The following is a 17,343-nucleotide window of genomic DNA, read 5'->3' on the forward strand; positions in this document are numbered from 1 at the left end:
ATCAAACTAATACAGAGCTTCAAACTAATACAGTCCATCAAACTAATTCAGTCCCTCAATCTAGTTTAGTCCTTTCTAACTAATACAGTCCCTCAAACTATTACAGACACTGAACCTAATACTGTCCATCCAACTAATACAGTCCCTCACACTAATACAGTTCTTCAAACTAATACAGACTGTCAAACTAATGTAATCCATCAAATAATACAGACCCTCAAAATAACACAGTCCATCAAACTAACACAGCCCCTCAAACTAATAGTCCATCAAACTAATGCAGACCCTCAAATTAATACAGTCCATAAAACTAATACAGCCCCTCAAACTAATGCAGACCCTCAAACTAATACAGTTCATCAAACTATTACAGTCCCTCAAACTAATGCAGACCCTCAAACTAATACAGTCCCTCAAACTAATACAGCCCCACAAACTAATGCAGTCCATCAAACTAATACATCCCCTCAAACTAATACAGTCCATCAAACTAATACAGTCCATCAAACTAATACAGTCCATCAAACTATTACAGTCCCTCAAACTATTACAGTCCCTCAAACTAATGCAGACCCTCAAACTAATACATCCCCTCAAACTAATACATTCCATCAAACGAATACAATCCATCAAACTAATACTTCCCCTTAAATTAACACATTCCCTCAAACTAATACAGTCCATCAAACTAATACTTCCCCTCAAACTAATACAGACCCTCAAAATAATACAGTGCATTCAAATAATACAGTCCATCAAAATAATACAGACCCTCAAACTAATAAAGACCCTCAATCTAATACAGTCCATCAAACAAATACAGCCCCTCAAACTAATACAGTCCATCAAACAAATACAACCCCTCAAACTAATACAGTCCCTCAAAATAATACAGTCCATCAAACGAATACAGTCCATCAAACTAATACAGACCCTCAAACTAATACAGTCCATCAAACTAATACAGTCCATCAAACTAATACAGACCCTCAAACTAATACAGTCCATCAAACTAATACAGTCCCTCAAACTAATACAGTCCCTCAAACTAATACAGGCCCTAAAACTAATACAGTCCCTCAAACTAACACAGTCCATCAAACTAATACAGTCTCTCAAACTAATACAGACCATCAAACTAATACAGTCCGTCAAACTAATACAGTCCCTCAAACAAATACAGTCCATCAAACTAATTCAAACCATCAAACTAAAAGATACCCTCAAGCTAATACGGTCCATCAAACTAATACTGTCCCTCAAACTAATACAGACCCTCAAACTAATACAGACCCTCAAACTAATACAGTCCAGCAAACAAATATAGTCCATCAAACTAATACATTCACTCAAACTAATACAGACCCTCAAACTAATACAGACCCTCAAACTAATACAGACCATCAAACTAATAGAGAACCTCAAACTAATACAGTCCATCAAACTAATACAGTCCATCAAACTAATACAGATCCTCAAACTAATACAGGCCCTCAAACTAATACAGTCCATCAAACAAATACAGTCCCTCAAACTAATACAGTCCATCAAACTAATACAGACCCTCAAACTAATACAGCCCCTCAAACTAATACTATCCATCAAACTAATACTCTGGTGTATGTAGCACAAAAATCACTGACTACACACGGTCTTGTGTAAATCTAACTGCTGTGACCTTCGTCCTTTAGTGTTCAGCTCCAGACTGCCTTCAGCCTTATATAGCACCTGTTGTAGTTACTACCACGGTTTCCCAACACAGCCCCCTCTGTGGTGTGGCATCGTGGACTGTATAATTTTGATGGACTGTATTAGTTTGAGCGCCTGTATTAGTTTGAGGGACTGTATTAGTTTGAGGGTCTGTATTAGTTTGTGGAGCTGAATTAGTTTGAGGACGATTGACACAAATGATTCACTTAAATATTTTCATTGAATGGCTGCATTTAAGGAAGGCTGCTCCATCCTCGGTTGCAGTTGAGTAAAATTGAGGGGGCACTTGAACATTTGGAATGTAGTTTCTGAATGGCCATAGCAGAGTGAAAGTCATCAGTGGATCAATATCATATCTAGATATGGGCCTGATGTTGTTTCAAACAACAATCTGTTGCTGGCAGGATATAGAAGGCAATCTTCATTTGTTAATGGATATAATCAGAATTGTCCTGTCTTTGTTTTTTCCAATTTCAACTCCAAATGTATTCCATCACAACAGGGACTTTTCTCCAATGTCGTAATCTGTTTGTTCAAATTATAACAATAACCAATTTGAGCGATGTCGTAACCTCAATGTCCCTGTGGTGATTATGCAGGGTATAGATTGAATGCTCTGGATTGTATCTCCACAGAGTATAATACTGGGAGATTGCCTGCAGAGCGAAGGGGCACATCGCCTCACACAGAAAATGTATCAGACTGTTAGATTAGCAAGGAAAATATGCTACATGATCATTGCCGTCACCGGCGTTCCTGGTAAGTGACTATAACCATTGAAGTTGTGTAAATCTCTGCATGGACTGGTCTCTGGTTTTGCTCTGTGACTGATAATGTTAAATGTTGGTGTAGTGGTCACCGTTATACAGACACACGATCAGTGATACCATTCTATGAAGTCAATTGTGCTCAATTACATCTGCAGTTTGATTCCTTTGTCTCATTTGATATAAACATCTGCTTGCAACTAAGAGGCTCATTGAATTATCAAGTTATGCCTTGAGTGGAACATCGTGTAGTTGTAACAGTCCTCAGTGCAGCAACTCTCTGAGAGAAGGTTTTACTGGCAGTGTGTGTCACTGTAGGATATACTGAGTGTGGGTCACTAACCGGTGTGGAATACCATACCCGAGTGACCATGTTTTACTGAAAGTTTGAGTCACTGCAGGATATACTGATTGTGGGTCACTAACCGGTGTGGAACACTATACCCCAGTGACCATGTATTACTGGGAGTATGTATAACTGTAGGATATATTGAGTGTTGGTCACTAACCGGTGTGGAACCCCGTACCCCAGTGACTGTGTATGACTGGGACTGTCTGTCAGTGTAGGATATACAGAGTGTGAGTCACTAACCAGTATGGAACACAGTACGCCAGTGAGCATGTATTAATGTGAGTGTGTGTACCTGTAGGACATACTGAGTGTGGGTCACTAACCAGAGTGGAACAGTGTACCCCAGTGAACATGGATTGCTGGGAGTGGGTGGCACTGTAGGATATACTGAGTGTGGGTCACTAACCGGTGTGGAACAGTGTACCCCAGTTACTATATATTACTGGGAGTGTGAGTAACTGTAGGATATACTGATTGTGGGTCACTAACCGGTGTGGAACACCATACCCCAGTGACCATGTATTACTGGCAGTGTGCATCACTGTAGGATATACAGAGTGTGGATCACATACCGGTGTGGAACACCGTACCCCAGTGACCATGTATTACTGGCAGTGTGTATCACTGTAGGATATACTGAGTGTGGTTCACATATCGGTGTGGAACACCATACCGCAACGACCATGTATTACTGGGAGTGTCTGTCACGGTAGGATTTACTGAGTGTGGGTCACTAACCGGTGTGGAACACCGCATCTCCGTGACCATGTATTACGTGGAGTGTGTGTTACTGTAGGATATACTGAGTGTGGGTCACTAACCGCTGTGGAACACGGTACTCCAGTGACCATGTATTACTTGGAGTGTGTGTCACTGTAGGATATACTGAGTGTGGGTCACTAACCGGTGTGGAACACTGTACCCCAGTAACCATGTATTACTTGGATGTGTATGTCTGTAGGATAGACTGAGTGTGGGTCACTAACCGGTGTGGAACACAGTACCTCAGTGACCATGTATGACTGGGATTATGTATCACTTTAGGATAGACTGAGTGTAGGCCACTAACCGCTGTGAAACACCATACCCCAGTGACCATGTATTACTGGGAGTGTGTATGACTGTAGGATACACAGAGTGTGAGTCACTAACCGGTGTGGAACACAGTACCTCAGTGACCATGTATTAATGGGAGAGTGAGTCACTGTAGGATATATTCAATGTGGGTCACTAACCGGTGTCGAACACTGTACCCCAGTAACCGTGTATTACTGGGACTGTCTGTCACTGTAGGATACCTGAGTGTGGGTCACTAACCAGTGTGAAACACTGTTCTCCAGTGATCATTTACGCGGAGTCAGAGGAAATGTATTACCATGGATTGAAAATTGGCTGGTTACCACAAAGCAGAGAATCTGGATAAATGGATCCTTTTCAGGTTGGAAATCGGTGGTTAGTGGAGTGCCAAAGGGATCGGTGCTGGGAACACAACTGTTTACAATATATATAGATGATCTGGAAGAGGGGACGGAGTGTAGTGTAACAAATTTGCAGATGACACTAAGATTAGTGGGAAAGCGGGTTGTGTCAAGGACACATCGAGGCTGCAAATAGATTTAGAGAGGTTAAACGAATGGGCTAAGGCTTGGCAGATGGAGTACAATGTCGGAAAGTGTGAGGTCATTCACCTTGGAAAAAAAAACAGTAAAAGGGAATATTATTTGAATGGGGAGAAATTACAACATGCTGCGGTGCAGAGGAACCTGGGGGGTCCTTGTGCATGAATCCCAAAAGGTTAGTTTGCAGGTGGAGCAGGTAATCAGGAAGGCGAATGGATTGTTGGCCTTTATTGCGAGAGGGATGGAACACAAAAGCAGGGAGGTCCTGCTGCAATTCTATAGGTTATTGGTGAGGTCGCACCTGGAGTACTGCGTGCAGTTCTGGTCACATTACTGAAGGAAGGATATACTAACTTTGGAGCGGGTACAGAGACGATTCATGAGGCTGATTCTGGAGATTAGCGGGTTAACTTATGAAGATAGATTGAGTAGACTGGGTCTTTACTCGTTGGTGTTCAGAAGGATGAGGGGTGACCTTACAGAAACATTTAAAATAATGAAAGGGATAGGCAAAATAGAGGCAGAGAGGTTGTTTCCACTGGTCGGGGAGACTAGAACTAGGAGGCAGAGCCTCCAAATACGGGAGAGGCTACTGAAAACCGAGTTGAGAAGGAATTTCTTCTCCCAGAGGGTTGTCTATCTGTGGAATTCTCTGCCCAAGGAAGCAGTTGAGGCGAGCTCATTGAATGTATTCAAATAACAGATAGATAGATTTTTAACCAAAAAGGAAGCAAGGGGTTTGGGGAGCGGGCAGGTAAGTGGAGCTGAGTCCACAGCCAGATCAGCCATGATCTTGTTGAACGGCTGAGCAGGCTCGAGGGGCTAGATGGCCTACTCCTGTTCCTAATTCTTATGTTCGTATGTTCTAGTATATGTGTGGAACACCACACTCCAATGACCATGTATTACTGAGAGTGTGTGTCACTGAAGGATATATTGAGTGTGGGAGACTCACCGGTGTAGAACACCGTACCTCAGTGACCATGTATTACTGGAAGTGTCTGTCACTTTGGGATATACTGAGTGTGTGTCACTAACCGGTGTGGAACACCATACCCCAGTGACCATGTATTACTGGGAGTGTGTGTCACTGTAGGATGTACTGTGTGTGGGTCACTAACCAGTGTGGAACACCGTACTCCAGTGACCATGTATTACTGGGTGTGTGTCTAACTAATGGATATACTGAATGTGGTTCACAAACCGGTGTGGAACACAGTTGCCCAGTGACCATTTATTACTGGTAGTGTCTGTCACTGTAGGATATACTGAGTGCAGGTCACTAACCGGTGTGGAACACAGTACCCCAGTGAGCATGTATGTATGTATCATTTTAGAATAGACTGAGAGTGGGTCACTAACCGCTGTGGAACACCATATCCCATTGACCATGTATTACTGGGATTGTGTATGAGGGTGTAGGATATACAGAGTGTGCATCGCTAACCGGTGTGGAACACTGTACCCCAGTGACCATGTATTACTGGGAGAGTGAGTCAGGGTAGGATATACCCAGTGTGGGTCACTAACCGGTGTCGAACACTGTACCCCAGTGACCGTGTATTACTGGGAGAGTCTGACACTGTAGGATATACTGAGTGTGGGTCACTAACCGGTGTGGAACACTGTACCCCCAGTGACCATGTATTACTGGGAGTGTATGACACTGTAGGATGTACTCAGTGTGGGTCACTAACCGGTGTGGAACACTGTACCACCAGTGACCATGTATTACTCGGAGTGTATGTCACTGTAGGATAAACTGAGTGTGGGTCACTAACCGGTGTGGAGGACCATACCCCAGTGAACATGTATTACTGGGAGTGTGTGTCACTGTAGGATATACTGAGTGTGGGTCACTCACCGGTGTGGAACACCGTACCCCAGTGACCGTGTATTACTGGGAGAGTCTGACACTGTAGGATATACTGAGTGTGGGTCACTAACCGGTGTGGAACACTGTACCCCCAGTGACCATGTATTACTGGGAGTGTATGACACTGTAGGATGTACTCAGTGTGGGTCACTAACCGGTGTGGAACACTGTACCACCAGTGACCATGTATTACTCGGAGTGTGTGCCACTGTAGGATAAACTGAGTGTGGGTCACTAACCGGTGTGGAACACCATACCCCAGTGACCATGTATTACTGGGAGTGTGTGTCACTGTAGGATATGCTGAGTGTGGGTCACTAACCGGTGTGGAGGACCATACCCCAGTGAACATGTATTACTGGGAGTGTGTGTCACTGTAGGATGTACTGAGTGTGGGTCACTAACCAGTGTGGAACACTATACCCAAGTGAACATGTATAACTGGGAATGTGTGTCACTGTAGGATATACTGAGTGTGGGGCACTAACCGGTGTGCAACACTGTACCACCAGTGATCATGTATTACTGGGAGTGTGTGTCACTGTCGGATATACTGAGTGTGGGTCACTAACCAGTGTGGAGGACCATACCCCAGTGAACATGTATTATTGGGAGTGTGTGTCACTGCAGGATATACTGAGTGTGGGTCACTAACAGGTGTGGAACACCATAACCCAGTGACCACGTATTACTCGGAGTGTGTTTCACTGTAGGATATACTGAGTGTGGGTCACTAACCGGTGTGGATCACGATAACCCAGTGACCAAGTATTACTCGGAGTGTGTGTCACTGTAGGATATACGGAGTCTGGGTCAATAACCGGTGTGGAACACCATAACACAGTGACCACATATTACTCGGAGTGTGTGTCACTGTAGGATATACTGAGTGTGGGTCATTAACCGGTGTGGAACACCGTACACCATTGACCATGTATTACTGGGAGTGTGTGTCACTGTAGGATATACTGAGTGTGGGTCATTAACAGGTGTGGAACACCGTACACCATTGACCATGTATTATTGGAATGTGCGTCTCTGTAGGATATACTCAGTGTGGGTCACTAACCGGTGTGGAACACTGTACACCATTGACCAAGTATTAATGGGAGTGTGTGTCACTGTGGGATATACTCAGTGTGGGTCACTAACCGGTGTGAAACACTGTACACCATTGACCAGGTATTACTGGGAGTGTGTGTCACTGTGGGATATACTCAGTGTGGGTCACTAACCGGTGTGGAACACTGTACCCCAGTGACCATGTATTACTGGGAGTGTGTGTCACTGTGGGATATACTCAGTGTGGGTCACTAACCGGTGTGGAACACTGTACCCCAGTGACCATGTATTACTGGGAGTGTGTGTCATTGTGGGATATACTCAGTGTGGGTCACTAACCGGTGTGGAACACTGTACACCATTGACCATGTATTACTGGGAGTGTGTGTCACTGTGGGATATACTCAGTGTGGGTCACTAACCGGTGTGGAACACTGTACACCATTGACCAAGTATTACTGGGAGTGTGTGTCACTGTGGGATATACTCAGTGTGGGTCACTAACCGGTGTGGAACACTGTACACCATTGACCATGTATTACTTGGAGTGTGTGTCACTGTGGGATATACTCAGTGTGGGTCACTAACCGGTGTGGAACACTGTACACCATTGACCAAGTATTACTGGGAGTGTGTGTCACTGTGGCATATACTCAGTGTGGGTCACTAACGGGTGTGGAACACTGTGCACCATTGACCAAGTATTACTGGGAGTGTGTGTCACTGTGGGATATACTCAGTGTGGGTCACTAACCGGTGTGGAACACTGTACACCATTGACCAGGTATTACTGGGAGTGTGTGTCACTGTGGGATATACTCAGTGTGGGTCACTAACCGGTGTGGAGGACCATACCCAGTGACCATGTATTACTGGGAGTGTCTTTCACTGTCGGATGTACTCAGTGTGGGTCACTATTTATTCTACTTCCGCTTCTGAGGCGTACCCTCGGACTCGAGGATGACTCTATTCCATACGAACAATTATTTCCCAGAGTGCTGAAGAGTCCAATGCATGACCTGCATTCTCTCTCACAAATCGGGCAGACGCTGGTTGACCGAACGGCCGTGTGGGGTGCCCGGGTTGCTGCGCACTCCTTCCAGTATCTACGCTTGGCTTCTGCTTGCTCTGGGCGATAAGACTCGATGTGCTCTGCACCGCACGGATGCTTTTCCTCCACTTGGGCTGTCTAGGCCAGGGATTACCAGGTATAGGTGGGGCCGTTGCAATTATTAAAAGAGGTTTGGAGTGTGTCATGGTAGGTTTCCTCTGCCCACCTGTGGCTCGCTTAAAATAACGAATCACCGTGTGGAGCGTTTGCTTTTTGAATCTCATGTCAGGCATGCCAACGATGTGGCCCGTCCAACGGAGCTGATCGAATGTGGTCAATGCTTCGCTGCTGGGGATATTAACCTGACCGAGAAAACTGATGTTGGTGTGACACTCCGGCCAATTAATTTGCAGGAAATTGCGGAGACTGCGTTGGTACTTCTCCTGTGCTTTGTGGTGTCTGCTGTAAATATTCCATGTCTCTGAACCATATAGGAGGGCCGGTATCACTACTGCCCTGTCGACCATGAGCTTTGTCCTGGGTTTGAGGTCCTGGTCTTCAAACACATTCTTCCTCAGGCGTCCGAAGTCTGCACAGACACACTGAAGGCAATGTTGGACTTTGCCATCAAAGTCTGCCTTTGTTGACTGTAGGCTCCTGAGGTCTGGAAAATGGTCCAATTGTACAGTAAACCCGAGCATCCCTGAAACTCGCAGCGGATGGCGAGTTTCCCTGCGCCTATCGCCGCTGATACATTCTGAGTGCCCCATTTACAATTTAATTCACTCGCCATTCACACTGGAAGTCGTCTCGCCCTCACCGGCTTTGGGCTGGGAATGAAAACCCTTGCAGGTTGCTGATCCTGATGCTGACCCCAGTGCACTGCCCCTGCTGAAAGTACAAGTGCTGGACCTCTGGTCTGAACAATATTCTATCTCCACTCTCCAATGGTCCAGGTATGGGAGCTCGGATGGTCCCTTGCTATGCTGCCTTTTCTTGGGATACAGGGAACCTTCGTTGTTCCAATTCTACTCCGGTCCCCTCCTTCACATATTGTTCAGGTACATTGATGACTGTGTTTGCGCAATTTCATTTTCTAGCCATGACGTGGAAAATGTCCGAACTCGCACAAAGTCATGATCAGCCATCACCTCAGCTCTGTGCTTTCTGACATACATTGGCTCCCGGTTAATGAACGCTTCGATTTTGAAAATGATCATCCTTGTTCACAAATCTCTCCATGGCCTTGCAGCTCCCTATCTCTATAATCTTATTCTGCATCATAACCCCTCAAGCTATCTCCCCTCTTCAAATGCTGCCCTTTCGAACATCCCTCATTATACTGCTCAACCATCAGTGGCCTTACCTTTAGCTATTTGGGCCCTAAACTCTGGAAGTCCCTCCTTAAACCTCTTTTACCAAGCTTTTGGTCATGTGCTTTAATTTCTTAATTTTTATCTCGGTGTCCCATGTTTCTGTGTTGTCCTGTTAAGACTGTTCTGAAGCACCTTGGGATGTTTAACAAAATTAAAGGCCTGATAGAAATAAAAGTTATTGTTATTATTATTAATAATATAGTTATTATTAATATTAGTAATAATCATTATTCTAATTATGCAGTCAACCTTGCTTCTAATTTACGCCCCTCTGTCTCCTTCACATGCTCCGTCTGACACTACCCTCCCCTTCCTCGACATCTCTAAGTCCATTTCTGAGGACAGGCTCTCGACAAATATCTACCATAATCCGTCAGAGTGCTCCAGCTACCTTGATGATATGACCTCTCACCCAGCTTGCGGGAAGGACTCTATTACATTCTCCGAGTGTCGCTGCCTGCGTTGCATCTGTTCCGATGATGCCACCTCCCACACCAGTGCTTACAACATGTCTTCCTTTTTCTGAGCTGAAGATACCCGCCTTCTGTGGTCCTGATCCTGTGGGCCTGTAACCTAGTGTGGAATGGGTAGGAGAGGAGGGAGGAGGCAGAGTCATGGAGAGAGTGACCAGTTGAGTCAATAACGCGGGTTGAGGGGCTACAGTAGTGGTCTGGTTTCCCGGTCCCCGATCCTCACTGGTTGATTATCTTCCTGCAGTGACCATGCACTGTTCAGCGAAGGTTCATCAGGCTGGTTCCTGAGATGAAGGTCTTGTCTTATGAGCAAATGTTGAGCAGGCTGGGCCTATAATCGTTGGAGTTTAGAAGAATCAGCGGTAATCTTATTGAAACGTATAAGATTCTAAGGGGGCTCGACAGGGTAGATGCAGAGAGGGTGTTGCCCCTCGTGGCGGAATCTAGAACTAGGGGGTCATAGTTTCAGAATGTTCCCGATGTTGGGGAAGTCCAGAACCAGGGGACACAGTCTAAGGATAAGGGTAAGCCATTTAGAACCAAGATGAGGAGAAGCTTCTTCACTCAGAGAATTGTTAACCAGTGGAATTCCCTGCCACATGGTGTTGTTGATGACAATTCATTGGATATATTTATGAGGGAGTTAGTTATGGCCCTTACGGCTAAAGGGATCAAGGGGTATGGAGAGAAAGCAGGAAAGGGGTAAAGAGGGAATGATCAGCCATGATCTTATTGAATGGTGGTGCAGGCTCGAAGGACCGGATGGCCTAATCCTGCACCTGTTTTCTATCTTTCTATGTTACCATTAATGTTGCCGACCCGCCCGCTGGGGTGGCACGGCTTCCCTCCCACTGCCCCGTCTCTGCTAAACTGGGAAGTAGCGGGTTGGAGGTAGGTTGCATTGGGATGATATACGTTAGGAATCGCAGGATAGCGCAGATGAATACGTGGCTTGAGCAGTGGTGCAGCAGGGAGGGATTCAAATTCCTGGGTCATTGGGACCGGTTCTGGGGGAGGTGGGACCAGTACAAACCGGACGGTCTGCACATGGGCAGGACCGGAACCAATGTCCTAGGGGGAGTGTTTGCTAGTGCTGTTGGGGAGGATTTAAACTAATATGGCAGGGGGATGGGAACCAATGCAGGGAGACAGAGGGAAACAAAAAGGAGACAAAAGCAAAAGACAGAAAGGAGATGAGAAAATGTGGAGGGCAGAGAAACCCAAGGCAAAGAAAAAAAGGGCCACTGTACAGCAAAATTCTAAAAGGACAAAGGGTGTTAATAAAACAAGCCTGAAGGCTTTGTGTCTTAATGCAAGGAGTATCCGCAATAAGGTGGATGAATTAATTGCGCAAATAGATGTTAACAAATATGATGTGATTGGGATTACGGAGACGTGGCTCCAGGATGATCAGGGCTGGGAACTCAACATTCAGGGGTATTCAACATTCAGGAAGGATAGAATAAAAGGAAAAGGAGGTGGGGTAGCATTGCTGGTTAAAGAGAAGATTAATGCAATAGTTAGGAAAGACATTAGCTTGGATGATGTGGAATCTATATGGGTAGAGCTGCAGAACACCAAAGGGCAAAAAAAGTTAGTAGGAGTTGTGTACAGACCTCCAAACAGTAATAGGGATGTTGGGGAGGGCATCAAACAGGAAATTAGGGGTGCATGCAATAAAGGTGTAGCAGTTATAATGGGTGACTTTAATATGCACATAGATTGGGCTAGCCAAACTGGAAGCAATACGGTGGAGGAGGATTTCCTGGAGTGCATAAGGGATGGTTTTCTAGACCAATATGTTGAGGAATCAACTAGGGGGGAGGCCATCTTAGACTGGGTGTTGTGTAATGAGAGAGGATTAATTAGCAATCTCATTGTGCGAGGCCCCTTGGGGAAGAGTGACCATAATATGGTGGAATTCAGCATTAGGATGGAGAATGAAACAGTTAATTCAGAGACCATGGTCCAGAACTTAAAGAAGGGTAACTTTGAAGGTATGAGGCGTGAATTGGCTAGGATAGATTGGCGAATGATACTTAGGGGGTTGACTGTGGATGGGCAATGGCAGACATTTAGAGACCGCATGGATGAATTACAACAATTGTACATTCCTGTCTGGCGTAAAAATAGAAAAGGGAAGGTGGCTCAACCGTGGCTATCTATGGATATCAGGGATAGTATTAAAGCCAAGGAAGTGGCATACAAATTGGCGAGAAATAGCAGCGAAACTGGGGACTGGGAGAAATTTAGAACTCAGCAGAGGAGGACAAAGGGTTTGATTAGGGCAGGGAAAATGGAGTACGAGAAGAAGCTTGCAGGGAACATTAAGGCGGATTGCAAAAGTTTCTATAGGTATGTAAAGAGAAAAAGGTTGGTGAAGACAAACGTAGGTCGCCTGCAGTCAGAATCAGGGGAAGTCATAACGGGGAACAAAGAAATGGCAGACCAATTGAACAAGTACTTTGGTTCGGTATTCACTAAGGAGGATACAAACAACCTTCCGGATATAAAAGGGGTCAGAGGGTGTAGTAAGGAGGGGGAACTGAGGGAAATCTTTATTAGTCGGGAAATTGTGTTGGGGAAATTTATGGGATTGAAGGCCGATAAATCCCCAGGGCCTGATGGACTGCATCCTAGAGTACTTAAGGAGGTGGCCTTGGAAATAGCGGATGCATTGACAGTCATTTTCCAACATTCTATTGACTCTGGATCAGTTCCTATGGAGTGGAGGGTAGCCAATGTAACCCCACTTTTTAAAAAAGGAGGGAAGAGAGAAAACAGGGAATTATAGACCGGTCAGCCTGACCTCAGTAGTGGTTAAAATGATGGAATCAATTATTAAGGATGTCATAGCAGTGCATCTGGAAAATGGTGACATGATAGGTCCAAGTCAGCATGGATTTGTGAAAGGGAAATCATGCTTGACAAATCTTCTGGAATTTTTTGAGGATGTTTCCAGGAAAGTGGACAAAGGAGAACCAGTTGATGTGGTATATTTGGACTTTCAGAAGGCTTTCGACAAGGTCTCACACAAGAGATTAATGTGCAAATTTAAAGCACATGGGCTTGGGGGTAGTGTGCTGACGTGGATTGAGAACTGGTTGTCAGACAGGAAGCAAAGAGTAGGAGTAAACGGGTACTTTTCAGAATGGCAGGCAGTGACAAGTGGAGTGCCGCAAGGTTCTGTGCTGGGGCCCCAGCTGTTTACATTGTACATTAATGATTTAGACGAGGGGATTAAATGCAGTATCTCCAAATTTGCGGATGATACTAAGTTGGGTGGCAGTGTGAGCTGCGAGGAGGATGCTATTAGGCTGCAGAGTGACTTGGATAGGTTAGGTGAGTGGGCAAATGCATGGCAGATGAAGTATAATGTGGATAAATGTGATGTTATCCACTTTGGTGGTAAAAACAGAGAGACAGACTATTATCTGAATGGTGACAGATTAGGAAAAGGGAATGTGCAACGAGACCTGGGTGTCATGGTACATCAGTCATTGAAGGTTAGCATGCAGGTACAGCAGGCGGTTAAGAAAGCAAATGGCATGTTGGCCTTCATAGCGAGGGGATTTGAATACAGGGGCAGGGAGGTGTTGCTACAGTTGTACAGGGCCTTGGTGAGGCCACACCTGGAGTATTGTGTACAGTTTTGGTCTCCTAACTTGAGGAAGGACATTCTTGCTATTGAGGGAGTGCAGCGAAGGTTCACCAGACTGACTCCTGGGATGGTGGGAATGACCTATCAAGAAAGATTGGATCAATTGGGCTTGTATTCATTGGAGTTCAGAAGAATGAGAGGGGACCTCATAGAAACGTTTAAAATTCTGACGGGTTTAGACAGGTTAGATGCAGAAAGAATGTTCCCAATGTTGGGGAAGTCCAGAACCAGGGGTCACAGTCTGAGGATAAGGGGTAAGCCATTTAGGACCGAGATGAGGAGAAACTTCTTCACCCAGAGAGTGGTGAACCTGTGGAATTCTCTACCACAGAAAGTAGTTGAGGCCAATTCACTAAATATATTCAAAAGGGAGTTAGATGAAGTCCTTACTACTCGGGGGATCAAGGGTTGTGGCGAGAAAGCAGGAAGGGGGTACTGAAGTTTCATGTTCAGCCATGAACTCATTGAATGGCGGTGCAGGCTAGAAGGGCTGAATGGCCTGCTCCTGCACCTATTTTCTATGTTTCTATGTTTCTATGTTGCATGTTAACTCCTGAGCCGATGTCCACCCGACTGTTTTTGTGCGAAATGACAGGCCTTACTGTCTGGGCTCAGTCACCGACAATGTGTGACCAATAATTGACTGTCTCTTTTCCCTTCTGTTTATTACAGTGAATTTAGTGGCGATTGTGGTCCTGTCCCGGGGAAAGTGCGGTCTGTCCACCTGCACCACTCGCTACCTGGTTGCCATGGCAGCGGCGGATCTACTGGTGGTCATCACTGCGATCATACTGTACCGGATCAGTTGGTATTATTTCCCGTGGTCTTTCCTGGGTATCACCCCTGTGTGTCGCGTTATACGTCTCCTGTCCTGTGTAGCCACTGACTGTTCTGTCTGGTTCACCGTCACTTTCACCTTTGATCGATTTGTGGCCATTTGTTGGCAGAAGCTGAAAACCAAATATTGCACCGGGAGAACTGCTGCTGTGGTCCTGGCAACAAGCTGCATTCTGCTCTCTTCAAAAAACGTTCCCTTCTACTTTACAATTGTACCTGGATATATAATCAACAATGTTCAGTGGTTCTGTTATTCAATGCCAGCCTATTATACTGATCCCGGATGGCTGGGATTTGACTGGATTGATACGGTATTAACCCCACTGCTCCCATTCGCTGTAATTTTGTTGCTCAACGCTCTGACAGTCAGACACATTACAGTGGCCAGTCGAGTCCGGAAGGGACTGAGGGGTGAGAGAAAGGGGGGGAATGGCAGTGACCCAGAGATGGAGAGCAGGAGGAAGTCTGTCATTTTACTCTTCACCATATCCGGCAGCTTCATACTGCTGTGGCTGATATTTGTTATAGAATTCTTATATTATAGCATTGCAGGAATAATTCCCACTGATTACAATGTTTCTTTATATACCTTTCGACAAGTCGGATATATACTGCGGAATTTAAGTTGCTGCACAAACACATTTATTTACGGGGTGACCCAGTCCAAGTTCAGAGAACAGTTGAAGAGCGCGGTGAAATATCCGTTTACATCGATTATACATTTAATTAATAAACAGAACAACTGAGCACAGGCCAGAGGCGGGTCCCAGTGTTTCCAGTCCAGGAATATAATATTTAGCCCCAGACGTCCATCCCCTGAATTACACCAGGAATGGCTGGTGATCTGATAATACACCCAGCGAGCTGTTTAGGACACGGCACTGTTTCTGATTGACATGTCCCACCTTGTCTTTCTGGTCAGCACCTCGAGCTTGTTGCATTCTGTCAGAGTTCTTCTGTAAAGGGTCACTACATCTATTTAGTGAAGGAATTCATTGCAGCTTCCAGAGTGAGAGGCTCGTCAATAGTTAGGTCGGCAGAGTGGAGGTGTAGTTCAGAGGATACATTACATAGAATAGACAGCACAGAAACATATAGTTCGGCCCGACTAGTCTTTGTTGGTGTTTATGCTCCAGACCAGTATCTCCCATTGCAAAAACGTCGTCTCAGCCTCTCAGCATATCTTTTATTTTATGTTCTCTCATTTACTCGTCTAGTTTCCCTTTGACAGCATCTGAGCTATGTATCTCAACCACTTCCTGACGTCGGGAGTTCCACATTCTAACCACTCTCTGAGTAAATACATTGTTCTTTATTTCCCTATTGGTGTTATTAGTGATTATCTTGCATTTATGGTTCCACAGATTTGGATGCTCCCACGAGTATAAACTTTTCTGTCACCATCGACCCGGTCCAAAACAATCATAATTTTCAAGACTTCGATCAGGACTCCTCTATGTTCTCTGTCTTCTACAGGAAGCAAGCACAACCTGTTCAATCGTTCCTGATAACTGTTATCTTTCAGGTCTGGTGCAGTCCAACCATACATGTGTGAGACCGTACTAGTGGCCCCCATCACCATATCCATTGCCCTAGCCACCGACTCCATCCCTCTTCCTGTCAGCAGTCTAAGGCTGAACCCAGACGTTCGGAACCTTAGCGTCTTATTTGAGCAGGAGATGGTCTTCCGTCCCCATATCCACTCCTGCTCCAGGACGGCATCTTTGTGCCTCTGTTACAGTTAATCTGCTGCTCAAAACTTCATCCGTGCCTTTACCAGCTCTAGATATGACTCCTCCAATGCTCTCCTGGGTGGCTTCCAATCTCCCACCATCCATATACCTCAGCTCATCCAAAACTCTGCTGCCTGTGCCCCTGATTTGCAACTTATCGCAATACCCCATCACACCTGTGCTCGCTGACCTACATTGGCTCCCTGTCCGACAGCGCCTCAATTTTAAAATGATCATTCTTGTTTTCAAATCACTTCATAGCCTCTGCAACCTACACCAGTACTTAGTCCTCCTGAAATCTCTGTGCTGCTCCAAATCTGGCAGATTGCACATCCCCGATTTAAACTTCTCCACCAATGGCAGGCATGCTTTCAGCAACCTGGGTCCCAAGTTCTGGGAATCTCTCCCTAAACCTCTCCACCTCTAATTCTCCTCCTCCTTCAGCTGCCTAGGTCCCAAGCTCTGGGATTCTCTCCCTAAACCTCTCCACCTCACGAACTCTCCTCCTCCTTCAGCTGTCTTGGTCCCAAGCTCTAGCATTCCCTCCCTAAACCTCTATTCGTCTCCACCTCTCCTCCTCCATTAAGATTCCCCTTAAGACTAAATATTTGATTAAGATTATTTGCTAAAACCTCCTTTTGTGCCTCGATGTCAAGATGTCCTTTATTCCCTGTTGGATTTATTAATGGCTGTCTTCAATCTATGTCCCTGAGTTTTTGTATCTCCCACAAGTGGAAACATCTTTTCTCCCTCTACCCTATCAAAGCCTTTCATATCCTGAAAGACACAATCTGACCATCCCTCAGTCTTCTCTTTGCTAAACAAA

General features: G+C 45.4%; 1 protein-coding gene across 1 annotated transcript; it reads left to right on the plus strand.

Annotated features, from left to right (window-relative positions):
* Positions 1–2,402: 2,402 nt before the first annotated feature.
* LOC139248753 (probable G-protein coupled receptor 139) lies at positions 2,403–15,530 on the plus strand. The gene is made up of 2 exons (XM_070872174.1): positions 2,403–2,469; positions 14,620–15,530. The coding sequence occupies exons 1-2, from the start codon at positions 2,403–2,405 to the stop codon at positions 15,528–15,530; spliced, it is 978 nt and encodes a 325-aa protein (XP_070728275.1).
* Positions 15,531–17,343: the final 1,813 nt, after the last annotated feature.

Source organism: Pristiophorus japonicus, unplaced genomic scaffold (genome assembly GCF_044704955.1).
Source record: "Pristiophorus japonicus isolate sPriJap1 unplaced genomic scaffold, sPriJap1.hap1 HAP1_SCAFFOLD_291, whole genome shotgun sequence".
NCBI lineage: Eukaryota > Metazoa > Chordata > Chondrichthyes > Pristiophoridae > Pristiophorus > Pristiophorus japonicus.

Excerpts from the sequence above, each read along its gene's own strand:
- LOC139248753 (XM_070872174.1), top strand. The coding sequence starts at position 2,403 with ATGTATCAGACTGTTAGATTAGCAAGGAAAATATGCTACATGATCATT. Across the intron at positions 2,470-14,619 it reads TGCCGTCACCGGCGTTCCTG|TGAATTTAGTGGCGATTGTG; the intron begins GTAAGTGACTAT and ends TGTTTATTACAG.